The sequence below is a fragment of the Echeneis naucrates genome, chromosome 10 (genome assembly GCF_900963305.1).
Source record: "Echeneis naucrates chromosome 10, fEcheNa1.1, whole genome shotgun sequence".
Classification (NCBI taxonomy): Eukaryota; Metazoa; Chordata; class Actinopteri; order Carangiformes; family Echeneidae; genus Echeneis; species Echeneis naucrates.
The window spans coordinates 19,322,236-19,349,629 of record NC_042520.1 but is presented as its reverse complement, the minus strand read 5'-3'; the positions used below and the strand labels follow the sequence as shown (position 1 = coordinate 19,349,629).

General features: G+C 41.4%; 5 protein-coding genes across 8 annotated transcripts; 3 read left to right on the top strand and 2 right to left on the bottom strand.

Moving 5' to 3' along the window:
• Positions 1–518: 518 nt before the first annotated feature.
• On the bottom strand, positions 519–5,145 carry commd5 (COMM domain containing 5). Its single transcript, XM_029513048.1, has 7 exons — positions 4,705–5,145; positions 4,298–4,458; positions 3,607–3,635; positions 3,450–3,500; positions 3,142–3,237; positions 2,716–2,791; positions 519–1,313 (listed from the first exon to the last, which is right to left on the bottom strand). The coding sequence occupies exons 1-7, from the start codon at positions 4,823–4,825 to the stop codon at positions 1,212–1,214; spliced, it is 636 nt and encodes a 211-aa protein (XP_029368908.1). The 5' UTR covers positions 4,826–5,145; the 3' UTR covers positions 519–1,211.
• fam199x (family with sequence similarity 199, X-linked) lies at positions 4,971–11,103 on the top strand. Its single transcript, XM_029513047.1, has 8 exons — positions 4,971–5,076; positions 6,176–6,354; positions 7,019–7,238; positions 7,440–7,598; positions 7,793–7,954; positions 8,301–8,484; positions 8,590–8,693; positions 8,981–11,103. The coding sequence occupies exons 2-8, from the start codon at positions 6,188–6,190 to the stop codon at positions 9,152–9,154; spliced, it is 1,170 nt and encodes a 389-aa protein (XP_029368907.1). The 5' UTR covers positions 4,971–5,076; positions 6,176–6,187; the 3' UTR covers positions 9,155–11,103.
• Positions 11,104–11,593: 490 nt separating this feature from the next.
• Positions 11,594–13,341, top strand: smim19 (small integral membrane protein 19). The gene is made up of 3 exons (XM_029512913.1): positions 11,594–11,775; positions 12,047–12,171; positions 12,435–13,341. The coding sequence occupies exons 1-3, from the start codon at positions 11,657–11,659 to the stop codon at positions 12,503–12,505; spliced, it is 315 nt and encodes a 104-aa protein (XP_029368773.1). The 5' UTR covers positions 11,594–11,656; the 3' UTR covers positions 12,506–13,341.
• Positions 13,342–13,591: 250 nt separating this feature from the next.
• On the bottom strand, positions 13,592–22,503 carry pld7 (phospholipase D family, member 7). Of its 3 annotated transcripts, none has more exons than XM_029511897.1 (12): positions 22,162–22,503; positions 21,670–21,783; positions 18,130–19,089; positions 17,750–17,937; positions 17,454–17,646; positions 17,263–17,377; positions 17,017–17,144; positions 16,396–16,599; positions 15,802–15,941; positions 15,209–15,374; positions 15,008–15,107; positions 13,592–14,686 (listed from the first exon to the last, which is right to left on the bottom strand). In XM_029511897.1, exons 1-12 carry the CDS (start codon positions 22,276–22,278, stop codon positions 14,484–14,486), a joined length of 2,628 nt encoding a protein of 875 aa, XP_029367757.1. In that variant the 5' UTR covers positions 22,279–22,503; the 3' UTR covers positions 13,592–14,483. The 3 variants fall into 3 exon arrangements, with proteins under 3 accessions (XP_029367757.1, XP_029367759.1, XP_029367758.1); XM_029511899.1 differs by having other exon boundaries at positions 13,593–14,686; positions 21,955–22,231; XM_029511898.1 differs by having other exon boundaries at positions 13,594–14,686; positions 17,466–17,646.
• Positions 22,087–27,386, top strand: gpr137 (G protein-coupled receptor 137). 2 transcript variants are annotated; one of them, XM_029511901.1, is made up of 8 exons: positions 22,087–22,634; positions 23,954–24,420; positions 24,726–24,775; positions 24,930–25,167; positions 25,378–25,530; positions 25,686–25,811; positions 25,923–26,041; positions 26,492–27,386. In XM_029511901.1, the coding sequence occupies exons 2-8, from the start codon at positions 24,040–24,042 to the stop codon at positions 26,586–26,588; spliced, it is 1,164 nt and encodes a 387-aa protein (XP_029367761.1). In that variant the 5' UTR covers positions 22,087–22,634; positions 23,954–24,039; the 3' UTR covers positions 26,589–27,386. The 2 variants fall into 2 exon arrangements, with proteins under 2 accessions (XP_029367761.1, XP_029367762.1); XM_029511902.1 differs by having other exon boundaries at positions 22,089–22,634; positions 25,381–25,530.
• Positions 27,387–27,394: the final 8 nt, after the last annotated feature.

Genomic DNA, 27,394 nt, shown 5'->3' with positions numbered 1-27,394 from the left:
ACATATTTTAGCGTCTAAGTAATTTTAAATGCCTGAAGTGTTTTTCTGAACTTAAGTCTGATTAGAAATCTGAAGCGGTAAATCTATATTTAAACATGGAAATATTCAGTTAAGAACTGAAATGAAGGAGAAATAAATGTTTTCATTTCATTTTGAACAAGTCGAAGCCTGTAGGATCAGTCAGTACATAAAAGAACATGGCAAAAGTTTAAAGTGCAACTTAAACAAGCTATATTTTTCAGAAGACCAATGGCCAGACTATATTAATTGAGGTATAAGTGACTGAAACATGGTGATATGGACATTCCACTTCCACTTCTGTTTTGAACTATTTATTTACTTAAAAAGTAAAAAATTAGACCTGACTAATATGATTTGGCGGCCATTTCTTACTTGTATTGGGGCAGCTTCAGTTGCTGTCTATGTGTTATATATGGCTTCTTCACATGTTGGTGATGCTGTAAAGGCAAAAAGTGTTCAAACTATAACGCATGAACAGATCATGTGTTCTTTGCAAATACAGTACCAGATTTTATTTGGAAGTGTGGTTCAAGAGGTAAAAAAAATAATTATGGAAAACATACAAAATGACAGAAAAATTATTCCACTTTTTATACAACAGTGCTTCACCCCTTTTGTTCTGTCACTGGTTTTAATTACAGGTAGCAAACAGGAAGAAATTAAAAAAAAAAAAAAAAATCACTTTGTTCATCAAGCACGCTGTCATGTTTCAGGGGCAGGTGAAAACATTGTTCAGTCTCAAGCAACAGAGCAGATCAATCACACAGTGATTCACAGTGAGTTGGCTGCATTTGTATTTCGGCACAATGGAGCTTTACAGCTGTCTCAAATATACTGGGTCCTAAATTGAATAATGCTAATGCAAACTGGTTACAACATGCAAAGCAGGGTGCAACAGCCTGTTTTTATCCCTTCGTTTTTCAGTCCAGGCTGAAATGCAGGGAATTGTCTTGTGGATGGTTCTGTAGTACAGCTGGTGACTGTCCTGCACTGCTCTCATTGGTTGTTTTGAATACCAACATCCTCAAGGTATAACGTAATGGCAAAATAATTTTTCTTCTTAATGTTAATATAATTTACAATATATTTGAATTTACTAAAATTAATGTTGTCCTGTATGCAATAAATTGACAGGACTCAACTAAATCTCACAAGAAAAGTTTCATTTACTAACATTCCTATGCAATGCATTAATCTTGGATTTTGAGAATGCTCCTCTTCTCCAGATCGTTCATCTCTTTGAGGATCAAAGCCACATTGTAACGGAGCTCCTGGAACTTAGACACCGGCACCTGAATGGGAATACAACAGCAACGTAACACAGACACCTGCACGAGGCGATGCTTAAATAATGATATAGCATATGAATATTCTTTGGATGTTTGTGGTTCTTTAAAAATCAGCAAAGCTTTGAATTTCTGTGTGAGTGAATAATGGGGTTAGAATCAATCTCTGACCTCCCTACAGAGTGAGGGTTCGTCTACCAAAGCAAATAATAGAAACTGTAATTCACATTCCTTGCATAATTGTGTTAAAGCTTCAAAGTCTGTTTGGTTTATGATAATAGCTGTAGCTTTCTGTCAGTTAAACTCTGTAGTGCTTCTCAGGTGAGGATAAGGTCCACCTGTAGAAACTGCACATGAGATGCTGTAGCTGCTAATCTTCTAATTCTATTGTAATCTGATCACATAATCACTACTACTTGAGGTGCAAACACCTCAAAAGCAGGACCCCCCTTCCTTGTCTTTCTGTACACTTGAGCAGCCTACTTGGAAAGAAGCACTGCCTGAAGTCTTTGGCACGACCTCTATTTTGTTGTTATGAGGCAGGTACAGTGTAGCTACACGGTATACATGGTATAACTCCCTATAGAGTTTCTTTCAAGTTTAACTTTTTTTTTTAAGCAGATTTGATTAATTTTGCTGTGAAATTATTCATGTTAAGTCAAATTTCAGCCTTTTTTTTGTTTGCAAATTCAACATTGAATCTTTTCTACTTTAATTTGATTTGATAAGTCTTTACAAACTGACAGGAAATAGAAGATCAACGTTTTAGGCTTAAAAAATGAATGCAATTCAAAGATGTTGATAGAAAATATATTCAATGTATATTTAAGAAAAAAACAGATTCATATGGTAGAGTAGTATTATTGTAATAGCTTTAACTTCACTTTCTGTGTTGTAATGAGTGATTTCTAATAGAATGTATGTGACAAGCATGATGACACGTGTCGATGCTGCATAAACAAATACAAAATGTGTCAGAAACAGGCCATGTTCTAAGTCAGACTCTGGTTAATAAAGGTTACTTAATTATTCCATTATTCTATATTATGTGACAACTCGAACAGGCCTACATTAGCCCACTAGCTAACAACCACTGCTCTCTACCAACAGGCTAAACTTGGATTATAAACTACAGTGCAGAACTAACACCAGTAACATTGATAAAATGACCCTCCTAAGGTTTTTATGGTTTCAGAAAGCCAGACTCAAGGAGTCATTTAACAACACAGGTTGACAGATTTGATATGATGCTTTTTTCCAAGACCAAGAATGTAACCTGTGAAGTGTGTTGCTTTGTAACTTCAGTGGTTTGTAACAATAGGGATTACACTATGTTGGTATTTATGAACTGGGAAAAAAAATTGAAAATAGAAATGTACAGAAAGATCAACATCAACTGTTTCTGTACCTCAAAGCGGTGAAAACTCCCATCTGACAGTTTAATCTGCATCAGCACAGATGGCTGCAGGGCCCTGGCTAAAGAACTGGAGACAGAGAGAAGACAGAGAAAGACATGAGGACAGGAGGCAAAGTTTGAAGTGATGTTTCTTTTAAAGAGACAGACAGGAAACATTTGTTTGCACTTAACCTTCTTTAAGTACATTAATGAAATTCTAAAGGACTTTAAAAAGATTTTTTTGGTAACATTTTGGGGATGTCTTTGATGCAAGATGTTGACTTCTATTCTCTGTGGCCAAACAATCAACTACCAATCAAAAGGAATTTCCAGTGCTCTCCGATCTTTGGACCCTTTTTATTTTGCATTATGATTTTGGCATTAGTTATAGCCATTTCTCCAAACACACTGTTTGCTTTTTCTGAATCAGTATATTACCTTGTAGAAATAGCAACATCCACTCTCCATTTAAAGTCTTCTATTGTAGGCAGGTGAGGATCATTCTGTGAAGTTGCTGCTTCTAGAACAGCACGTCTAAAAATACAGAGAGATGTGTTTATCATAACGTCTTTATGAGCGGAATCTGAATAACATGGCAGCAGAACCAATGTTCAAAAGTCCATATGTTCATAGAAACACAGTTCTTTGTGTCAGTGGCATGTCATGTTGGTGTTATAGTTGGTGTTTTAGTAAAAGGATATTCTATCTTAAGTGGACAACATTTTGAGGCTGGAAATTCAACATACCGATTCCCAAAAACCACACTGGCGAAGTCTGTAATAAAGTCTTCAGGTATCCTACATGACAAAACCAGAAACAATTTAAGTGTTCATCATTTGATTTGTGTTAAGCTGAGCAGCTGTCAAAACATTGATCATGTGATAAAAAAATGACGAGACTTGCCTCAATTCTCTGAGATCTTCTTTGAAGGCCTAAACAGGGACAAAGCACAACCTTTAATATTTTCTATAAAAAAAACTAAACAATACTTTCATTGTAAAATGTTTGAGTGCATCCAACTGCCATTTTTTCCCTCTATACCCACACAGGTGTGGATCACATCAGGCAAATAAGGAGAAAACACCCGTGGAAGTGAACCATTTGCATATAACCTCTAACAGCACACCAATAGTATGCACTATCCTCTAAATTGGTACAGTTGTAACTGCAGTCAGTACACTGACGAAATCAAGTTACCTTTTAAAGAATTTATTACAACTTCATGAGAAAAAAAATATTTTGAGGCTGCAATTCATCTACAGATGTCCAAATTGTAAAACGATCATTCAAGTCCCATGCTACACTGCAGTACACTACATTGGCTCACACTTTTCACTGCAGACATTTAAGCCTCTCATGACAGGAAACTCACAACACTATTAATAAAAAAAACATGTCAAATGATTTCTATTCAAATGTCTAGGCAAGTCATGGTGTGCATTTACAACACCTTTGAATGGCGACAAAGTCTTTTAGAATGCATAATGCGAGTTAATAGTAATTTTAAGTGTGCAAAATGGTTGCAGCCACTTGGAATACAACCATTTTGCTGCCAAAATATGAGTAGCTCCAGCATGCTATGTCAGCAGCATACCTCCTGTCTGAGTGATGCTGTGGGGATGCGGATGGCTTCAGACAGCACTCTGTACATCCCAGCTATGATGTGACTGAGCCTCTCCTGTGAGATGGTGCTGCTCTCTGCTACGGCCTTCATCACCTCTCTGCAGTCCTTCCCCTCCAGGGCACTGACCACAGCTGCAGAGCGTTATTTATAGTTTTATTTTAAAAACCAAACAAACAAGAAAAACAACACAACCATGGGCTATGACTGTTTTATTAATCAACAAAGAAATGCCCAGTAGTATGTTTGTCATTGCAAGTGACTTATATCATTAGACAAGCAGACATGCAGAAGAGAGCTGTGCAAGTCAAGCTGTACAAAGAAAACGTTTCAGTAGCATGAAGCGACATTTGAACAACATCTGAATCATGAGCAGATACCTTTCAGTATTTTTCTGAATGTTTCTTGGTCCACATCCTTCAGGTTCTTCGACATTGACTCTACTTCTTGAGGTATCCTGCTTCCTAAAAAGCTGGTGTCCTTTGCATGACTTGACGCCATGACTAACCACACGCTAATATAAAGCACTTGCGGTTGAGTGTTTTTTTTTTTTATGTGTAATTTTTAAGAAAAGAGGTCCGTGTTGCTTCTTATGCTAGCTTTGTGTTCGCGTGACAGCTTCCGCCTACGGGTCACATGACTCCAGGCTCGCTCCCGGGTGTCTCGCGGTGACAGCAGCTCGGCTAATCGACGGGAAAGAAAGGATACGCTAATGGAGGTGGCCAAAGAGTTCACAATTTGAAGGACTAAAGGTTGGTGTTTTCATGCACGTAGCTTCTTAATTAGAACGCCGTCGTGTTTTCAAGCCGTCCAGATTTGCTTTTGTGGGAAAGATGTAACTGCGGCGACGTCTTATGGTTAAGTGAAGTCGACGTGGAGCTTTAGCAGGCAGCTAACGATGCTAGCTTGTGCTGTGTTGCTGCGGGCTAACTGTTCGCACGGAGAAAACACGGAGAGGTGTAATGTGAAGTGGACCCGAACTCATATGGACAAGAAGAAGACAGATTTTCTGGAAAACCTGCCTGTAGCCCGCATCGGTGTGTCATGAGTGTAATAGTTAATTCACATGTTTAAAAAAAAAAAAAACAACCGTGAGTGTGGGACATTTACGATAAAACCATCAATTATCACAGAGTAACTATTATTTATGAAGCTTACTCGGCGAAGAAAACGGCGTTTGAAAGAAGCTCCAATGTTAGCAGCAAAAAGTTGGAGATAGAAATGAAAGGGTTGCTGAGATACTTTGAAGTGCCTTTTCCACACCTGTCATTATCAGCAACAAAGGAGTAGACACTGAAAACTCATATGACCAGCAGGCACAATGAGTTTAATGTCAGCGCATGAATGTTCGCATTTAACGGAATAGATCGGCATCATCAGTCAAAATGAACAAATGTAAAAGCAGATGAAAACTTCACTCATTCATTCATCTTCTACTGCTTATCTGTTTCCTGGTTGCGGGGGTTGCTGGAGCCAATCCCAGCTCACATTGGGTGAGAGATAAGGGGTGGGGGGGTCACCCTGGACAGGACCAGCAGACAGAGGCAAACAACCATTCACACAACCGGAGTACCCAGAAGAAATCCACGCAAACACGGAGAGAAAAAATTTTGCTGTGAAAGGCCCCGTGTCTGATAACTGAACCCGCAACCTTCTCTTGTGGGGCAAAACCGCGAACCACTATGCTGCTGTGCTGCCCCAGATGAAAACTTAATTTGTAAAATATCCCAGAAACAACAAGAGACAGAGATGTATTGTACATTTATTTACTGATGTGGTCATCGATTTGGCAGTAGTTGGGTTTGAGAATCACTGTTATTTGTAATTAATGTTTCCCTTTGTGTCTCTCAGGTACGTGAAGCCATGTCTGAATCTTTGTATGAAAAATTTTTGGCCCCTGAGGAGCCGTTCCCGCTACTCTCTCAAAGAGCCACCCTCAGTGATGTGGGCACCCTGGATGTCAGTGACTTTGGTTGTCAGCTCTCATCTTGTCACAGAACTGATCCACTACATCGCTTCCACAGTAACAGGCAAGTAGCGTGTGTGTATTCATGTGTTTACACATGTGTCACCTGGCTATGAAGTAAACAAACTTTCATATTATACTATAATAGGTAAATGTAGGAAACAAGTCACAAATATTTTGGGCTTAAGGGTAAAATGTAAGTTTTTGTCTTCATGAGTATCCTTCTGTACAAAAACGGTATGCTGCAGCATGTACTGTTGCAGCTGTTGGTGGCTCTCTCCTTAGTGTGCTTGTTCATTGGATTGTTTCCTGACAGTGCCAGCAAAGATTGCTTACATCACAAGACTGGGATTGGTATAAAGTCACATCGAATTTGGGATTTCACATTTCCAAACTTAAACTACGCACAAAGTCAGCAGAGGTTTACAATTTTGCAGTTGCTGAGCAAATAAAATAAAAAATAAAGCATGGGATTCAGATAAAACCCCACCCCAAAACACCTACAACAATGCATGGAACAGAATTACAGATGTACTGATGTTTTGACCAAAAAGACTACTGCATATTCTAGATGATGATAAACTTGTTCGACTTTTAAAATGTGTCTCAAAATATCACTAAGTTTAAAAGCTTAATGGAAACCATTCTTATGTTGTCTGCACTACACCACGTCTTTCAGAAATTATTCATATTATTTTGTTTAAAACCCAACCTGCATCATTCCCCAGATGGAACCTCACTTCCTGTGGAACCAGCGTTGCCAGCTCTGAGTGCAGTGAGGAACTCTTCTCCTCTGTGTCTGTGGGGGATCAGGACGACTGTTACTCCCTCTTGGATGACCAGGAACTAACGTCACTGGACTTGTTTCCTGAGGGCAGCGTTTGCAGTGATGTCTCTTCCTCCATCAGCACTTATTGGGACTGGTCTGACAGCGAGTTTGAATGGCAGGTTGGTTATTAGCTTGTCATTTACCATGGATTATACTTTTAAAATGTTATTAAAGCATCTTTGCATTATTTCTTTTAAGAACGTATAAAGGTAATTAATCTGATTTAAAGCAGTTACTGGGAGTCTTTTCCTAAACAGTCTGCTTTGCTGTGTTGTCGTCTCCACTTGCCATTGCTGATATGTCTTTTGTTGTCCTCCCAGCTGCCTGGAAGTGACATTGCCAGTGGCAGCGATGTCCTCTCTGACATCATCCCGAGTGTACCAAATTCACCCTGTTTGTTTTCCAAGAGGAAGCCCAAGCCCCACCCCCATCGGAACCTGGATGAACTACCCTGGAGTGCCATGACCAACGATGAACAAGTAAACAAAGCTGACGCACCTTTCTGTTTCATTGCGTTTTAGGATTACAACAAAACTGAAAATCTCAGTCGAGCCACTAGCTTTGTTGCGTGATATGGGAACATTTACACAGCCTAATAAGCATGAAATGATGCCTGGAATGCAGCAGATAAACTCAAACCTACATGTGTGCATGTGTGTGTTACTACTTCAAGGTAGAGTACATTGAATACCTGAGTCGGAAGGTCAGCACAGAGATGGGCCTGAGAGAGCAGCTGGACATCATCAAGATCATCGATCCATGTGCTCAAATCTCCCCCACTGACAGCGAGTTCATCATCGAGCTTAACTGTCTCACTGACGAGAAACTCAAACAGGTGGGTAATTCTTTTACAATAAAAACATGTAAACATAAACAAATAAGCCAATACCTAAAAAATACAAACAAACCCTTTGGATGCTGTCAAAAATGTAAAACTGATTTTAAAATGACTTATTTCCCATCCTTCTGGATTCACCTAAAAATGTTTGAATCAAATTTGATTTGTATGACGTTTTAGCCAATGACCATTAATATCAATCTCTGATAGTTTTTGTGCTTTAGAAAATACAAAAAAATGAACACCTGAAATATAATGAGTCTGTCAACTGGTTTACCTAACAATGAGTACCTCCTAGTCCATACAAAATGTAATCATGTAACTCTGCATGTGGAACAATCAGGTGCGTAACTACATCAGAGAGCACAGCCCCAGACAGCGGGCCAGTAGCACCAGAGAGGGCTGGAAGAGGAGCAGCCACAGCAGCGCCAGCACTGGTGGTGTAAGTGGAGCCAGCAGCAGCAACGCCAGCATGGTCAGTTCTGCTAGCTCGTCCACCGGTTCCACAGCTTCCAACTCTGTAACAGGTAAGATGCTACCAGGCTACCTGGCAGTTATGTAGCACTCTCAGTGCTGCCTGCTCTCATGGGCCTCTTTGCTGGTAATAATGTTTCCATTTACTTTTGCTCCAGGTGGGACAGCCTCGGCCTGCAGTGGCAGCAGTGTTGCCAACATCAGCAGAGCTCATAGTGATGGCAACCTTTCCAGTGCTGCAGAACGTATACGAGACTCTAAAGTAAGAAACATCAGCATAAGAGATGTGTTTTTATTGTGTGTGTCAGAAAACCTTTGCCTTGTCACACTCACTGCCACATAAATGTTGTTTTTATTGAAATCTATATGATTTAGTTTAGTGCAGAGTGAACTAAATCCAGGATGGATTATATAACCACAAACTTCTTTCTATGAGGAAGTCCTGTCTGTGCACTCTTACATTTTATTTACCCTGTTTGTGTGGGAATCCCTAATTATCCTCAGATAGGTATCATCACTAATCTCTCTACCACCGCACTGGCTTTTCAGAAACGTTCAAAGCAGCGTAAGCTTCAGCAGAAAGCCCTCAGGAAGCGGCAGCTGAAAGAGCAGCGACAGGCCCGCAAGGAGCGGCTGAGTGGACTGTTTCTCAACGAGGAAGTCCTGTCGCTACGGGTGACAGAGGAAGACGACCATGGGGACGACCTGGACATACTGATGTGACACCAGTGAATCAATCAGTGCTCCCTCTATGCCTGCTCTCTCACCACCAAGCCACTTCCATAGAGCTTAGACTCCGTGCTAATTCACATCACTGCATGCATTAGCTTTGAATGGCTAACATGCTCAAAATGCATTTTGTAGAAGTAATGTAGGGAGTAGTAGCTTCTAGTTGCCTCTAGTGTAGCCAGACATGTTGCTTATACTAGTGCTAAACTGCTTGATGCTGCAATCACCACTAAGCTAGCTCCAGTAATTATGGTAAAATGCTGACAATGCTTTGATTAGATACTGACCTCAGTCTAGCCTGCTTACAGCCAGTGCTTATGCTGTAACAGTCCAAATGGCTGTTATTTCAGCTTATTACAATTGCAAGAAGATTGCTTATAGTTGCTCAACAGCATATATCCACTGGTACTAATATAACAACCATTGGCAGAGGGATAGACAAGGAAAGAGAAAAAGAGTTTGGCCACATAACAGCTGTTGTGATAACCCAAGTTGGCAGAAACTATATAAAGGCTGGGTGTATTTTAGCTACAGTGGTGGTAGTTTTCATCTTGCACTCATTCTGCAGGGCTATGTCTACACTGGCCAAACTCTACTCGTCTGGGGTTCAAATTTAACCTGCTGCAGCATCAGTTACACAGGCAAATACATGGAGGTTCATATTCAGCATGGTGTGAGCGTAAAATAATGGCAGAATAGTAAGTGGTCCTGAAACTCATCCTCCAAACCTAGCCAATGCATCTGAGGTTCCTGGTATGGAAACAGAAGTGAGCTGATGTCTTCTCTCTGCTGATTGTTGTGGCTCCATTTCACTCTTAAGGCTTAGAGGGAGCACTGAAACACTGCATGTTTAAATTATCACCAACACTGAGTCCCTGTGTGGTCCAGTAACTAACAACTTGCATTAATGTTGGCATACACATGTTGAAAATAGCTTACATGTATTGTAAATAAATATCAGATAACAGCATATTTACTGCTTGCTTTCAGGGTTTCCCTGGTGATTTAGTTTAGTTTTTATTATTATTTTTTTTTTTCTGTGTGTATATCTGATGACAAAGTAGTGAACTGCTTGGTTGTCAATAGCTTAAAAGCTGTAAATTGCCACAATTAAGTCTTATTTTATATTTAGTTGTGTTTTGTCACTTTGTGTACTTGCATTTGGAGTTGGTGTCAGACGTCTTCTGAGCTCTGACTTTGTCAAGTTCTCTTTGTTTATTGTTTTTTTTTTTTTTTCCTGCAAGCACTCCAGCTGTGTTTCTCATCATTCAGTCTTGTCACATGTTTGAAGGATCTACCACCATCAGAACTCTCAAGTATTTGTGCATTTGTAAAGTTTTACAATAAGGTTTTACAGATCAGTGTCCGTGTACTGCAAAGACAAGTTTAGTTTTGATGCTCAACTTGAACTGGTTTCTTGAATATGTGCATCTACAATTTATCCATTAATGGTTAATTTTCCTCTTTTACAACTATTTAAAATCTACTACAAAGTGTGGACACAACGTGAACGCTTTACAAACAGCTTGAGGTGGAGTTTTTGTGGAGTCATATTGCTCTCCAACTGCCTGTGGTTTGTCTTTGTTTCTCTTTTCTGTCTAGTTTGTTGGAAACTTTCCCACGGCTTGTTGGGTTTAACATGAGGAACCACTGCAGTTGTTGGGCCAAAAGTCTTGTCTCCTTTCTGATATTTTATATTGTGTGAGCTTTGGCTCTTGTCTCTGTCTTGTGTACAAAGTCTTTAATTACAGCAATTATGTTAAAAGCATCTTTATGTATTCTGTAGTAATGAATTAGTAAAATTCTATTTTGAAAAATAAGATAATTTTGAAAGAAGAAAATCTTCAAAACAAGCCACAGTGTGATGCAAAGGTATTTGTGTATATAAGGTACCATGTAATTGCTGACAACAAATGATACTGAACTGATTAAACATGGTTTCAAAAAGCTTTATTGTAAACCTGACTTTTGGTTCCCCTCAGTGTCATTGTTGCGACCTCGTGCTATTTCACACAAGACGCTTGTTAGAGTGAAACCGTGTTCACCATAACTGTAGTTTCTTAGAAACCATGGAGCAGTGTTGTCTTCAGAGAGAGAGAGAGGTCACATGAAGCTGGAGCAGGTCTGAGTCCACTAAAATAATATTCAGCAAATATTCAAAGAAAGTCTCTCTGCTTGAGCAACAAGCACAGCTTCTGTCTGGTTTAGGGTTTATTACTGCAAAAATATTACTAATTCACTTCTTCTATTAAAAGAATAATTACTGTCACTTCTGGATGACGTTTTGGAAACGTTTACAAAGGCGAATAATTCATTCCCTGCAGCGACAGTCCTTCTTATGGCAAAAAGCTTTGGACAGTAGGTGGCAACCACACGCCCGCCAGCAGCGTAAGCGCTTCCGGAAACAAGAAGAAGAAGAAGAAGAAGCGGACGTGACGTCACGGTGTTTACAAAGCACGGCAGCGTCGCGGGAAGCGCCTGTTTAGTCTTTTATCGATGGGTGCTCACGAGCCCGATTCCATTGACTACTCGGTGCACGAGGCCTGGAACGAGGCCACCAACGTGTACCTGCTGGTGATCCTGGTCAGCTTCGGGCTGCTCATGTACGCCAGGAAGTAAGAGCAGAGCTGAGACACAACACACACTCCAGCAGCCACTCCTCTTCTGTTGCTGACGGATCTGTGTATTATATGTGGCATAACTTAATATGTGGATTTCATATTTAGTGCGTGCTGTTAAGATCAGCCTTCATTTCAGTCGCCATAGATCGATATGAAGTTAAAATTTAAGCTCCCACTGTTGTTTGACCTATTAACAGCAAACATGGCGGCCTTCTCTACGGACGTGTGCAGTCTCATTGTTTGTCTTTTTGCACGTTTGACTCAGAAACAAGCGGAAGATCATGCGGATCTTCACTCTTCCTCCCGCCGTCAGCACAAACCCTGAGCCCAACTTCTACGACAGCCTGCAGAAGGTCCGCCTGCGGCAGCAGCTGGAGATGTACTCTCTGGGTGAGTGTGAGGGCAGCAGGTTCAGCCCATCGATGCTTGTCCTTCAGCCAGCACGATCACTGTTTTTCATGTTTGCTCTTCTGTGTAAAGTGATGTATTAACATGCGACACGAAATGTTTCCTACAGCTCCTCTGCGGTTGCAGAGCTCTGATCTGATTGTTTTGGTTAAATGACAGCTTTTGATCAAGCTGAAGACGCACCTGTGTCATCAGTACATTCATTTTTCCGGCTCTGTTTAATTATCTTCTCTTTGGTCCTCTAGCAAGAAAATTTGAGCAGCAGCAGCAGCAGCAGCAAGGGCAGACAGAGAGTGTGCAGCTCTCCATGGAATGACTTCAGCTGGACACTCACCCCACTTTGAGACACTGCTGCACCATCAAGTCGTCTGTATGTGGAAAGACTTGGATGACTGTGGTGATCAGAGATAGTGAAGACGTCACTCCTATCTTGGTTGTTTCTGTGAAGCTCCTCAATTGAGACATGTCTCCATTCTCCCTGTTGTCTCGTGTTTGTCTGGAAACATGGAGCTGATATGGCCGGAAAAAGGGAGAGAAGCCATCTGGGCTACCAGGACGGTGGCGTTTGGAGAAAAACAAATGCGAAACTGCAGCAGATGTCACTGTTTGTGTACTTACACAAGGTAAAAAGGTTACCATGAACAATGTCACCATCAAACAAGATTTTTCAAATTTAAAATAGCTTCTAGAAGTTTTATAACTATTAGTTTGATGTTTGTAAGATAGATGTAAAATGTGGTCACTTAACTTAAGCATTTAACTTTGAAAATAAAAGATGCATATAAACCCAAAGTGATTCAGTCCATAGACAATCTGATTATCAGTATTATTGACTGTTTGACTTTGTGGTACTAATCTTATAATTTGCATCCACTTGTTTTGTTGTTCAAGAAAAGTTCAGAAATTATTACTAATAACAAAAAAGAAAGTTCTGACATGATTCGAGATCATAGTATAAGTAGACTGTAGTTTAGTGCAAATGTCTAACAAAAAGTTGTGGAAGAGAAAAAAGTGGTGAAAGCTGCAATTTCGATGAGTTTCAGTGAGTCAGACAGAAATCTTAAGAACTGCACAATTGAACTTTAATTACTGCCTTGTGTTTTGCTTCTTCCATGCGTGTGCAGATTCATATAAAATATTAAAATGTGAAGTTTCGTCAAAGTTTATGTCTGAAACTATATATATATATATATATATATATATATATATATTTTTTTTTTTTTTTTTAAATTATTATTTTTTTAAATTATGTTGACCTTTGACCTCCAAAAGTTCAAGTGAGTAAAGCTCACTCAGTGGATTGGGCAACTTTGAAACAGGCCTGCTGGTCTGGCTGTCAGCGGCAGGTGGGCTCAGCAATGCTACGCTGAATCAATCCTTGAAACAACCACTTTTATTTCAACAGCTCAACAATGTCTCACTTTGTGAGAGTAAGCCAAGAAGTCACAAACATTACCAGGTGAGGAACAGATTTTATTTATATTCAAACATCCAGTAAAGAATTTGATTTGCCTGAAGTCAGCTGAAGTGTTCCCTGTTCCTCCCAGAGCCAGGAAGTTTATACAGTCCCACAGTGTGAAATACAGAAGACAGCAGATGACTCTGTTAATGAATGAATCAAAGGAACAGCACATTAACGACAAGTACAGTAAACTAGATTCAGAGTGAGGGAGATGGTTGTTTTCAAATCCAGAACACTTCAACCAAAAACAAAGAACGCTTGCTGCCATCACATCAGTGACTTATTTTCTACATGTCTACACAACATTTAAAATTAGATTTCTCTGAGCTTGCAGTTGGGTATAAACTTAAAAGTTTAAGTAGTTTATACAAAATCTTGAACTGCTGGACTAATAGCATGTCACATGGTTTCACCACACAAAAATAAAAGCTCAGTGATCGAGAAGCATTAACATGGTGTATGCACCTCTTTGGAAATGTTTCATTTCCTGCAGCAGCAGCTTGATTAAAGCCTGGCGCCAACATTTAAAAAAAATAATACAAAATATAAAAAATAAAATAAAAATAAAAAAATATATATACAAAATGCTCCAGACAAAGGAAATTGTACAAAGCTGAACCAAGCAATTCTCTTACACCTCAGGTAAGAAAATTTTGTATAAAAAAATAATACGTTCTCAACTAAATGTAAAATTGCAATTATATACAGAAAAAGGCAGGCAGTCAAGAAACCGTAAACAGTACAGCAAGCAGATTTCTGCAAGTAAAATAAAGTTCGAATAGCAGGAGCAAGCAAGATGCTCATTGACTATAGAATGTACTTTATTGAACCCTCAGTGATGATCACGAGGGCACACGTCCAGGCTGTCAACAGGGAGAATGCTGGCGTACTGGGAGCGCCAGTCTCTGAGGAAGAGCTCCTCTGCTTGGCTCTGCAGTGTCTGCTGGCCTTGTCCTACCTCTGAGCCTGTCTGGTTCACAACCAGACCCACACCAGCAGTTTGAGTGAAGTAGTCTTCCGACCAGTTGGAGGTCCCTATACGCAAAAAAGACAGAATGATGTCACATGACGGTAAGAATGATAGAAATGGATGTAATGTTTCTGCTGCATTTACAGATTCCAAATAAAGGCTCAGTCACTGGCTGAGAAGATTTTTCCTTCTGTGAATCAGCATTTTGAAGTCAACTGATTATATGTTCGGTATCAAAATGCTCCATAAAATAGCTACTGCCTAAAACAGTCAGACAAATGTAATGAAATAAAAATAGAAAATATCATGCACTGGAAATGTGTAAATCACAACTATATCTCAAACCGTAGTCATATAGAGTGTGATGGTCTGTGGTAAATACATACCTATATAGAGCACTCTGTCTGTGACCATGTACTTGGCGTGATTCACTCGTGCAAAAGGGATCTTAATTTGCTCCGCTGTGGAAGGCACTCTGAAGATTTTCTGTCCAGACAAATAAACAAAAAAGGAACATAGGATCTGTCAATATTCTGTTCAGTTCACCATGTCGGAGCCAATAAAAAAAATGTAATCTCCAAACTTACAACATCGATGTCACATTTCAGTGCAGGCCTGTTGAGCACCAGCAGTGACTGCAGGAAAGTGAACATGGAGGCACGTGAGTGCGGCCAGCAGCTGACCATCAGCCGGACCTGCACCCCTCTGGTGCAGGCAGCAGCACGAAGGGCAGAGTCGATGGCAGGCCAGAACCTGTGAGCAGAAGTCAGACCAATACGGTTGCAAGTCTCTCTGGTGGTGTAGGGCAGAGGAGGGAAAAAAACTGTGTGCTACGATTGAAAAGGGAGCAAAAGATGATGGACAGTGAAGAGTGAAGGACACCGTTAAATACATCTGAACTGAGCTGACTGGCTCTCTTCCAATTTGGCAAGTTCAGCACTTTTTAATGAAAAAGCTTCCAGTCAGCAGGTAAACTTCATCTTAATAAGAGATGCTGCTTTGTCAGCCAAATCAGGCCCTAGTGCTGATGTGGCTGAATGTTTGTTAACAGGAGTTTGGTAGGATGTGTCAATCAAATGTCATCTTTAGATTAAGGTTTAATTGAGGATTTTATTTGGGGAATCTGTATGTGCGACAGTGACTTTGCTGAATCAGTGCTGCAGTAGTTACTGGGGTGTACCTGACAGGCTCTGTGTACTCAGACATAGGAAGGTAGTCCATAACAGAGATGTAAACAAATTTCTGGGCATCACTGATGATGGACAAGATTGTGGAGAGATCGTCAGTGCGGCCGCGAGCTGAGATTTGTGGAGGGGCACTCTGCAGGAAAGATACACACAGAATTGGGACAATGATAGGCAACTATTACAGCCCTGGTGTCATCAAAAACGCTGTAAATTCCATTTGATGAGTGCGTCTACAGTACTTTTTCAGACTCATTTATAGCTTGTTGAGGCTGTCACACCATCAGACAACCTTACATTCTGTGACTGCTCCAACCAACACTCACTGTTATAGGTTCAGTTTATCAGTTTGCTCGATGAGTTTCTGTATCTTATCTGCCTCTTGGTCTATATGTGAAGACATTTGTTACAAATAGGATTAAAATCATTAAATGTAAAATTTTAATCAAACTATAAAACAATGCTGCCCTGTTTCTGAGCTGTTATTCAGTATTCACCATTCATAATGTCATATGATGATCATTAAAACATATAAAACATATTTATAAAGTTTCTCTTAAAGGAAGCTCATAGACTTGCTCTGAACTCACAGACAGGTAGACTCGAGCAGGTACACCATTGAAGTTCAGATGCAGGGGATTCTGGGAGTTAGAGAGGGCAGAGAGGCGGGCAGGCCAGTAGGGGGGCAGGGATCCATTGTTTGAACCACCGATGCTCCAGTACACTCCAAAGATCCGAAAGGCATCCTGAGCTAGGCAGCTGCAGTCCTCTACTGACAGTCCCACCTCCTTCACCTTGGTTAACCAAACACCACAAAGTGCTGTAGTCATGATGCACCATGACTGAAATTATAGTCCAGATTCTTCCACTTCACACAAAGATCAGAAAAGTGAATGCTGTCCCATTAACCATCACCTGGAACAGTGATTGTAAGTTCTTTCTTTCTCTTAAAAGAATGCTTCTTTTAAGATACAAATAATCTACTGTGCAAACATGTCTTGCTCCCGACATGCACATGACTAAAAAGAACTGCAAAGTCTGAATACACCAGCTGCCCGTCTGATTCTATTTTATTAGATTAGTCTTAGTGTGTCATATTAACCGGCTGGGACATCAATTCTACAAGCCCAGGCTGTGTGATGTGATGACTACTGACTACTCCACCTTAATGCATAAAGATTTGAAAATGTGCATCTTTCTCTGACTTTTACCTGACTTAAAGAGCGCCAGTCCATGTTGGCACTGCCCAGGTAGAAGTGCTTTTGATCCACCACCCACAGTTTGGTGTGGACGATGCCTCCAGTTACAGCTTTGAGGTTGACTTCTCTGACTTCTGCACCTGCAAGGATGCAACAGAGATCAATCACAGCCACAGTTGCCTAAGTAAACACCAATGTGGACTCTCAGTTGATGGGGAGCTGCTTCATGTTGTTAAATGATGGCTGCATATCTTGTACCTGCTGCAGCTAGCTCTGTTGTGTCTTTGGTTGAGGTTTGAGGGCCATTGACAGCAATTTGAAGTTTCACACCTTTGGGCCCAAGTTGCTTTAAGTGCTGAAAAACCTTTCGTCCCTGCAAAACATACGCAAGGTTAAAAAAAAACGTAATCAGTAGATTTACAGTTTTACATTATAAGACAGGGACTTACTATTGTACTGACCTGAGAGTCAGAGGAGTCAGCGGAGTCCATGTCGTTGCCTCGTAGTGTCAAGTAGAAAGCTGCAATGTGGACTGAACTGTTGGCCTTATCCAGCAGATGCAGCCAGCTGTCTGCGATGGTGCGTCTGGACAAGGGAGAAGACTGGTACAGTCCCACAGGGATGCTCTCCACCAGATGCACTCTGAACACGGGAGAGGATAAATGCAGTTACATTACTTCCATTCCACGCTAAATAGTATGGTCTTCATCTAGGTCAGAGATGCCACTTTGTTGACATTTCTTACCGACAGTCAGTGCTACAGGGCTCTGGTGCTAAACCAAAGCCCTCCAGCCAGTGCAGCTCCAGCTGAGCTGTGAGCTGGGCCACAGACATGGGAAGCCCGTAATGCCAAACATGCTGCCAGAACCCTCCGAGCAGCAGGAGGATGGTGGGCAAAAGGAAGAAGAGTGTAAAACTGGAGCATCCTGAGCTCTGTAAAAATCAGACAAGCTAATGAATAGGTGGATAAAATTTCAGCCACTCCTTTGGAAAGACACTGCATACCACAGATCTTACAGCAGGGTGTGGTGAAATATCTTCACATATGACTGATTCTGCTGAGACCATCATGAAAACACCATGACTATTATGAGTGGAATATATTAGTACAGCAGGATCACTCACTTCAGTTGGCTTGGTTGATCTGACTTTAGCTGGTTTCTCTGGTACTGCAGGAGATGTGGATTCATTCCTGTCTGCTCTTTTCTCCACAAGTTTGGAAAACTCTGGATTGGACTGGATTACTGGTGCTCCGTGGTGAAGCATCTCTCTTTTATTTTGGTGCTCTGACTTTTCATCTGTCAAATCCTCCTCGCATTCATCGTCTGATGAAGTTCTACTGTCCTTTAATTCATGTTTGGTCACTGTCTCTGTTTCCCACGGCGGTTCTTCATCCATGATAGCATCCACCTGGCTGACCTCATCTGTGTGAGCATCCTCTGCAGACTCGGACTTCCCGCCGTCTTCAGAAGCAGTGAAGATGATCCTGCCTTGAGCTTCGACATCAGGCTTCTCTGCTGTGCCTTCTTGTGACCTTTCGCTGAAGGAGCCCTTGTCTGGAAGGTGACTCAGTGAGCTATCTGGTTGGGCATCTGCTTCGATTTCTGAGCTTTTCGTCTTGTCTTGTTCCAGTAAATGATACCCTGACCCTTCTTTTGGTTTTAGGGCAGGCCTGGGACTTGCAGTCATAAAAGGATGCTGCATATCTGTAAAACCCCAGCTCTTGGGTGCAGTAATTAGGTAGCTTTGAGCAGTTGCAGCAGCTTCAGGACCAGCAAATGATTCAGAGCTAATCTTAGGGGCTCGGACTGACGGCAGGGGGAGTGCTGTTTCTTTGAAGTCAGATGGTTTGGATTTTGAAGCTTCAACACTTCCACCTCCAACTTTCACATGAGGCTGAGCTCCATGGACAAGGGTGTCTTTCTTGGGAATGGGCAACTCTGTGTGCTGGTTGCCACTGGAAGGCCGTTTATGGAAAGTAGGGATTCGAGAGACAGGCTTCCCGCCTTTGCGGTTCATGTCTTCTTCAAGTTCTTTTTTCCCAGCCTGCAGACGGTCCAGCACAACACTACACTGTTTCAGGTCCTGAGGAAGACACGCGTTTGATAGAAAAAGCATATTATTGTTTGAGTGCACTAAAAGATGTTGACAGCATCATGAGTATGATATACCTCAAGAAATCCAGTAGATGGATATCGACAGCATTGGATAAAAATCTGTTGTTTTTTTTTGTTTTTTTTTTTTTTAAACTTGATGCTGTTCAACATCAACTGTATATTATCCTGATCCTAGCCACACCTCCACATAGTTACAGAAAGATGTTTGACATATTTGTTTCACAGATGTGAATATTTATATATGAACTCTACATTAATGTTGCCATGGCTACAATATTATTCAACATGGTAGTTAAAGCTGAACATTCCAACTGCTAATTTTCATCCACACACTTATATGGCAACCATATGTCCAAATAAGACACACAGGATGGGTCTTATTTCTGGACTGTTTGTGAGGATGCTGGATTATTATTTAACTCCATATAGTGTTCAGTGATGTTTTGAGGTCTCACTGTCTAATTACAGCTGTGTTTTTCCTTCTGCAACAAGTTAAAATATTGATGCCATGTTCAAAATATCAGAAATATATTGCTAATCATTTGCAAATCTGTTGAAGGGGGACTAGGATTAGATATATATTTTAATCCTGAGTGATTTATTAACAGGATAACATAGTACAGATGCAAAAGGAATGGAGAATATGTGGGCAGATGGACAAAAAGCTATTTCAGGATATTATGTAACAAGTTGTGCACTCATGTATATATAACCCTCATCCCATGTCTTATATTTTAATTAAAGTCAAACACAGCAGTGTGCAAAGGTTCTTAACATTTTGATTCAACATGTAATCACACTAGAGGCAGGTTTCAAATACATTCTGCAGCATGACAACAACTCACAAAACAATCAGTAACAATCATAATAATCCATCTTCAGCAAGGAGACAGCTGGTTGCCCCCCCCACTGGGATTACCCAAGTACAAGACACCTTAATTCTACTTCAGATATGTGGCAGATTCTCCGGGATACTTTGAAAAAGTGAAGTGTATGCAGAAGAGCTGTTGCTTTTCAGCATGCGCTGACAATAACCATGCTTCTCTGAAATCTCTATTTCTCCCAGTTCCAAGTATGTGTACTGCATTCACTAACTATGTTTTCCCAAAGTCTCTGTCTCTCCCAGTCCCTCTCCTCTCCCTCCCTGTCCTCATTCTGTAGGTGATGACTCATCACCATCCCAACGCCTGCTGCTCCCTTATCCTCATGAACTTCATACAGCATCATCTCTATGAACTTCATGGAGCATCAAGTTCCTGCCTACACCTGTTTTGAATATCCCCTTCTCCTGCTCTCATTCTCTCCCTACGCTACCCCCCTCCCCCCACTCTCTCTCAACCAAACCGGTCAAGGCCAATGCCCACCCCCCAGCCAGCCTGGTTCTGCCCGAGGTTTCTGCCTCTTAAAAGGAAGTTTTTCCTTGCCACTGTTGCCAAGTGCTTGCTCATCGGGGATCTGTTGGATCGCTTTAAATTATTTCTAAAGAGTTTGGTCTCTATATGTACATGTATATTGATGAAACTTTGTTATGATCTAGTGCTATACAAATAAATCTGATTTGATTTGAAATTCGAGGAGTTATCACACCAACTACTCATAGAATTATTTCTGAAAGTATCCTCATGAAGGTATTTTTAATGCCTGAAACTCTTAAAATCACTGTGAACATGAACTGAATCTGAAAATAACCACATAATGTATGAATTCCAAAGTGTTTACAATACATGATATGATAAAAATAATCACAAAGAAAGAAATACTGATTTTGATGCTAGCCGCAGAGCCCCAGCACTGGTTGACCTCTGCCCCTCGTTAAATATATGTTTATTAATTTTTCATTATACAACTATCCTAACAACACAACAAACAAAACAGGTGATATGCAGAACAGCACAGTAAGGCTCACTGTAACGGCACTGGAAAGACAGGTTATACACAGTTATAAAACAGAGCGCTTGATACATTGATGCTGATTTTGCTTTGAAGAATTCTGTCCATCACGTAAAGTGCAAGTTTTAAAGTGCAAGAGAGTCAGACAGTCCTGCAAGCCAAACCTCTTAGCTTGGTTTGTTTGTGGATTTCCAAAATCTGGCTATGGTCTGTTTCACTTGCAACAGTAAAAGTATGGCCATCTTCTAGTTTTTCTTGTTTAGTTTGTCGTCTGCAGGAAAAGTACCAAGAATACACAAAATGGGGCCCATTAACAGCCTTACACCAGTGACATGTGAAATCACCTCAGTCCAGAAAGCCTGGGTCTGTGGGCATTCTCACAGGCATGCTACAATGTGCCCTTCCTCCCACATTTATAACGTGTAGTAAATTCAAACACACTTTACCTCTGTAGAGGCAGAACAAAGGGGCTTTAGACGTTTCCGCATCAGCCTGTCATTATTTCCTGTTGATGATTACATGGTCTCTCACACAAACACACACTGCATAACTGCTCTCCCTGCATTAAAGTATTAATAAGAAATGACCACACCTATATGGATTCCCTGCTGGACAAAAACCTACAGTGACATGTGAGAGGTGGAGGATTTCAGCCTACCGTCGGATCTGCCTCCTCAGCAGATTCCTCCTCCACATCAGACGGGGGACTCTCACTTTGTTGGGTCTCCATCACCTGGTTCTTGACCGACTCAGTGTCTGACTCATCCGAGTCCTGAACGGACAGAATTACAGTCAAAAAGGGGGCAAGCAGCGGCGATAAAGCACTAGAAACTTACAGCGTGCATTTTGATCCAAAGCATGCAAAATTAAAGCAAAAGAAAAAGGGACTACAAGAGCCAGACGCCCCCCCCCCCCGTCCCCATCAGCCTGAACTCAAACTCACCATAATGCGGTAACTTCTCCTCACAGCTAAGCTAAGCAGCTAAACAGATATTCGCAGAGGGGGAAACACCGCAGTCTGCTCTCCACTTTTCTGGGGTTAGCCAGCTAACGTCACTGCCGTCGACGTTCGTGAGCCAGCTACGTGGCCGACCGAAGTTTGAGCAGCGGAGGAAGAGGAGGCGGAAAGGCTGAGTAATGAAGTACCCACCTCGTACACCATTCGTCGGAGCAGGCGGGCCGACCGTCTCGGCGTCGTGTCCGGTAACCGGAGCTGGTCGGCCTGCCTTGGGTGGATGGATTTCCTGGACCGCAGCACAACGGGCATGTTGGCTCACCGCCGTGACGACAGATTAACGGACGAGAAGCAGTTTGAAGAGCAACCGGCGGCCTGACGAGGAAACACTGGGGAAATAAAAACCGACTCAGAGCAGCTGGTACTAAAGTAAACACCTTTTTTATCACCGCCCTGTAAACAATCGGCGCGTCCGGTGTGATTAATATTCAATGTCCCGGTGAAGTTGAGTAAACAACAAATTGAAGATACCGCGATTTCCTGTGGCCGCTGATTGGAGGAGAGCTAGAGGAGGCTCCGCCCCTCGGACGTTAAACGTCTCACACGCGGAAGCCGGGATTATCGTCGTCTGCTGCGGATCCAGGACCTCCGTGATCAGCCAAAATAAGGTCTGTGTGCGCTTTAATCACCGCTGACGGTGTTCGTGATCAGCCGAAACACCGCCGACAGACAGCCCAACGGCGTCTCAGGTCAAGCTAGTTTGAGTTAGCTTAGCCAGCCGTTATGTGCCGGAGCGAAACAGGGCCGGTTGTTTATGTTTCAAAGACCGAAATTAAGCCACTGAGTTCGGCCGATCATCTCCTGTATGTCCGGACAGATCTAGTATAACTGTCACAGGTCCTCCCCGCCGGGAATCTGCTGACATTTTAACCCTGCTATAGGCCACCATAACATTATTGTCCTTATGTAACTTTGGTGCAGGACAGCGCTGTAGTGTCTCACCTGACAGTCTACATTATGAATAAAGTGTCAGTAACAGTAAAAAAAAAAAAAAAAAACAACAGGTCCGCTCATGACAAAGCAAAACCCGAAAACCGAGAAACTTAAATACACTGACAACTTTCTGTTCTCTGTTGTGTGTTTGACAAGCGACAGAAACTAGGAAGTAAGAATCAAAATAAGTGACAACTCAAGTTGTGTCAGTTCGGTCAGGCCAGTCTGATTGTTTATTTTTATTTATTTATTTATTCGTGATTTAAGCAAGAAGCATTATGTTTTACAACTGTTACACAAAACATTAATTTACATGGTAACATTATGTTACCATGTAAATGAATGTTTAACAATAACATTATGTTTTAATAATGTTTTAATAAAATTATGTTTAACAATAACAACAAATAGTAACATTCAGTTACTATTAGTAGTGAATATTACACAGCTAAACACAACATGAGAGCAAAATTAACCTTTCCTTTCAGATTATTTGCTCTGATATATTGTAGAAAGGAAGCAAGAATGTTTACCTAGAATAGCTGTGAAGAATGCAGCTACAGGGTGCCACCATTATCTGGACTGATCATTTCCAAAGGGAAACCTTCATGCCGAAACACTCAGAAGACAACAAACAAAAACAAACATACACTTTGGCTTTCTTTTCCTAGCCATCCATATTTTGCGAATGCTTTCTGGTATTTGAGAAACACAATGTGAAATTCCTTATTTGTGATATGTTTGCAATAACTGCAGACATATGCAAAACCTTTTCTTTATTACAGTCGGATCATATTGACAGTTTCTCTTACATTATGGGATTTATGTTATAATAGCAAAAACACATATTTCATCCAAGTTACAATTTTTTTCAAGTTATCAGGACTGACAATTTCGTAACTCTCACTTCACACATTAATATCCTTAGAGTTATCAACGTATCATTTTCCCCTCCATATACCAAATCTGCTGACATCTTCCTTTTTCCTTTCAGGTCTTCCATGCAAACCCGTCAATCTGAAATGAGAAATTGAGGCATTTTCTACGTGATGATGGACATTTCTTTCTGACCGTGTCCTGATGGAAGCTCCAGTCACAGCTGCCCCTCATCCCAACTCCTCCACTCTGCCTCCCCCGGTTCCTCTTGATCCGGCCGTGGCCCCATCAGTCCAGCTTGGCTTCACCATCCTCTACACCTCTCTATACGGTGCACTCTTCCTGGTGGTGTATGCCCAGCTCTGGCTTCTCTACCTCTACAGACATAAAAGATGGAGCTACCAGAGTGTTTTTCTGTTCCTCTGCCTGCTCTGGGCTGCCCTCCGCACTACTTTGTTCTCCTTCTACTTCTGTAATGCTCTGGAGGCCAACCGTCTACCTGTGGCAGTCTATTGGCTGCTATACTGCTTCCCTGTCTGTCTGCAGTTCTTCACACTCAGCCTGATTAACCTTTATTTTACTCAGGTAATTCTGGGTAGAGATGGGATTATTGTCTTGAATCTAGTGCTGGAAATTGACAGAAGGAATATAAGAAAAAGTGATTTGGTCCAACTGAAGTGATGCAAATTCCAAATGACATTATCATGGCTTTCTTTATATAATCTAAAGGGAAACTTCCTTGTAGTATCTGTGCCAAACAGCTGTTTAAGAGCTATTGTGGAGTTAGACAAACTGAAAGCATAATGATGACGTGCCTTTTACTTTTACTTTTATTTTGAATCACTAATGTTTCTGTTGACCGGGTTCTTTGTTGCTCTCTCATACCTCAGGTGTTGCTCAAAGTGAGAGAAACTGCCAGCTTGGTTGGAGGCAAAAAACTGTAAGTAGCACGGCTCAATAATGGCGTAGAAAAGATCTTCCCATGCAGTGAGTGATATTGCTTTTGTTGTGGCCCCTGATTATTGTGACTCAGCCTCTTAAACAACTTGTGACTGTAAATGCATCCATGACTCTGGCTCCCATGTCCTCCTCAGGTGGCTGCCTCGATGCACCTATGCTGCATTGAACGCCATTTTCCTCTGTGTCAATGTGGTTTGCGCGGCTCTCGGGGACCGAGGCCGTGGCGGGTCGGAGCAGCGGACTTGGAACCTGGTCCTGGTGCGTGTCCTTGTTAATGACTCACTCTTCATCCTGGACGCAGTGTTACTTGCTGCTTTGCTGATGCTCCTGACCAGGCACTCACAGTCAACCAGCCACTACCTGGTCAGCAAGGTGAGCCCAGCTTCCATTCCCAGATCAACAAAATGTCCCAATACTGCAAGAAATACATTTTAACGGACCATTCCGCCTATTTCTTCTTCACCTATATTTTAGCACCTGCTGCATCTATTTTGAGCCTTCTTTTTATGAATACAACTTTCTGGACTTTACAGAACCCCTTTAAACACTTTAAACAAGGCTGACGCTGCCTCTCTCTCTAAGCAGGGAACCACCGTGTGCCACACAGCAGCACTGGCAGCAGCAGTCATCCTGCTGTTTGCTAGTCGAGCCTGCTACAACCTGACCATCCTCTTTCTGTCCCAGAACTACCAAGTGGAGTCTTTCAACTTTGACTGGTACAATGTCTCTGACCAGGTAATTCTGTGATGTGTCCAGCCTTTTGCCAGAGTAAGACACCGTTCAGTCTGGGTCACGTCAGCACATGCAGGTTCTGATGGTTGATCGTGCTGAACTAAATACCAATGCATATTAAAAATGTCTGTGAAACCAGTAGCTTTGTTTGGTTGTAGGCTGATCTGAGGTATGAACTTGGCAACAGCGACTACCTGGTCTTCGGTGCCATACTCTTCATATGGGAACTGCTCCCAACCAGTCTGCTCATCCTCATCTTCAGGGTTCGCCAGCCTTCTCATGAGGTCCGGCAGGCTCTGGTCTAATATCAACTAAATATAGAAATATGAAATTTAAACTTGAGGCAGGACTTGTGTAATTGAAGCAGATTTTTTTTTTCCTCCTGTCCCTGACAGACCAGCAGCATTACCATCAACAACAGGGTCCCATCTCGTCCATATTTCTTTGATGACCCTCAAGGCAGTGATGAAGACCTGCCTGTTCCATGGGCACACAGTTCACATCCACAATCAAGGTACAATCATTAAAACCAGATTAGACTCATAGTCTCAATCACAGTACTGATTGATCTGTCAATGGACAGAACAGTAATCCAGCATATGTGATGGGTCCTTTTGTTTTTTGTATTGAAGATAAATGTTAAACCTTCAAATTATTGTTTGTCTCTAATTTTGTTTTACTGTTATGAAGTTTTTTTGTTTTGTTTTTTTTTTTGTTAAAGCAACAAAGCAAGACATATCCCTGATCAAATAATTAATAAAACAAACATATAATTGGCAGTGATCTGCACAAGTCATGCATATTTAGAATGTTTCATTATAATCACACAGCAGAGACCTCTGCGACAGAACATTAGCTGAGGCTCACTTCTTGATTGGCTGCTCAGCCTAGAGATGAAAATGGCAAAGTGAAATTGACGGTGCTCTGCAGTGGGCACAGCTGTGATCTTTCCTTTCTGTTTCAGCTGGTATGGAGCAGAGACAGCTCCTCTCCTGTTTCCCAGCAACCCTCCAGACCAGAATCACCAGCACCACTCCTTCTATTCCACCCCCCAGAACTGACCCTGACCACAATCAGGGCACACAGAACTACCAGCTACCAGCCAGTACTATCTGCCCCCTGTGAGCAGCTTTTTGCACTGAAATCCTCAGGTAAACATCACCAAAACAGTGAATGCGCACCTTGTAGTTTGGAAAGTAGACAGACGCCGCAGGAAAGTCCCTGCCAGACGTAAATGGCCAAATATTGTGCTCTGTGAGCTCTGAATAAAGAATTAAGCTGAGGTATACCCACAAGTTGTGCGCTTGTTTTAAATAAGTCATTGTTGGTAAAACAAGATGAACTAGCTCCTACACTTTCTAAAGACGGAACATTGAGCTTTATTAGTTTGAAATAAGTTAACTCCTCTTACACTGTTTCAAGTGTATGAACGGAATGAACATCTCCTCGGGCATCTTTACAGTAACGCGTTGTTTGCTTTAATTCCACTAACATCTTCTAAATGATTCAGCATCAACTCAGGACCTTTTTTTTTTTCTAATCTCAGATCTTCCCATTGCTGCATATATTTTGTTTCCTTGTTCTTTCAATTTGTATGTCAGAAAAATAAGTCCTCATTTTAAACTTTCAAAGATGATTTAGTTTCTTGTCCTCTTCTTGTATAATGGTATTTTGGTGTAAATTTAATTTATTTTGTAACTGTACTTTTAATTTTAGCAGATATCGAATGTTATTTTCCTTTGTCTTCATTAGATGGAAACTTCCTGATGGGAAGTAACTTAACTGTGGCTTCGAGCTCACATGACTGACATTTATTGTGTAAACAAACCAATAAAATCTAGCTTGTCCAGCCTGTTGCAGCCTGTAG

Coding starts and splice junctions, on each gene's coding strand:
- commd5 (XM_029513048.1), bottom strand. CDS start 4,825: ATGGCGTCAAGTCATGCAAAGGACACCAGCTTTTTAGGAAGCAGGATA. Junction 4,459..4,704: donor ATTCAGAAAAATACTGAAAG/GTATCTGCTCAT, acceptor AACGCTCTGCAG/CTGTGGTCAGTGCCCTGGAG. Junction 2,792..3,141: donor GATGTTGCTATTTCTACAAG/GTAATATACTGA, acceptor CTCTGTCTCCAG/TTCTTTAGCCAGGGCCCTGC.
- fam199x (XM_029513047.1), top strand. CDS start 6,188: ATGTCTGAATCTTTGTATGAAAAATTTTTGGCCCCTGAGGAGCCGTTC. Junction 7,955..8,300: donor CTGACGAGAAACTCAAACAG/GTGGGTAATTCT, acceptor TGGAACAATCAG/GTGCGTAACTACATCAGAGA. Junction 8,694..8,980: donor AACGTATACGAGACTCTAAA/GTAAGAAACATC, acceptor CTGGCTTTTCAG/AAACGTTCAAAGCAGCGTAA.
- smim19 (XM_029512913.1), top strand. CDS start 11,657: ATGGGTGCTCACGAGCCCGATTCCATTGACTACTCGGTGCACGAGGCC. Junction 11,776..12,046: donor CTGCTCATGTACGCCAGGAA/GTAAGAGCAGAG, acceptor CGTTTGACTCAG/AAACAAGCGGAAGATCATGC. Junction 12,172..12,434: donor GCTGGAGATGTACTCTCTGG/GTGAGTGTGAGG, acceptor TTGGTCCTCTAG/CAAGAAAATTTGAGCAGCAG.
- pld7 (XM_029511897.1), bottom strand. CDS start 22,278: ATGCCCGTTGTGCTGCGGTCCAGGAAATCCATCCACCCAAGGCAGGCC. Junction 17,938..18,129: donor GATCAACCAAGCCAACTGAA/GTGAGTGATCCT, acceptor TGATTTTTACAG/AGCTCAGGATGCTCCAGTTT. Junction 17,647..17,749: donor CCCTGTAGCACTGACTGTCG/GTAAGAAATGTC, acceptor TCCCGTGTTCAG/AGTGCATCTGGTGGAGAGCA.
- gpr137 (XM_029511901.1), top strand. CDS start 24,040: ATGGAAGCTCCAGTCACAGCTGCCCCTCATCCCAACTCCTCCACTCTG. Junction 25,168..25,377: donor GCCACTACCTGGTCAGCAAG/GTGAGCCCAGCT, acceptor TCTCTCTCTAAG/CAGGGAACCACCGTGTGCCA. Junction 25,531..25,685: donor GGTACAATGTCTCTGACCAG/GTAATTCTGTGA, acceptor GTTTGGTTGTAG/GCTGATCTGAGGTATGAACT.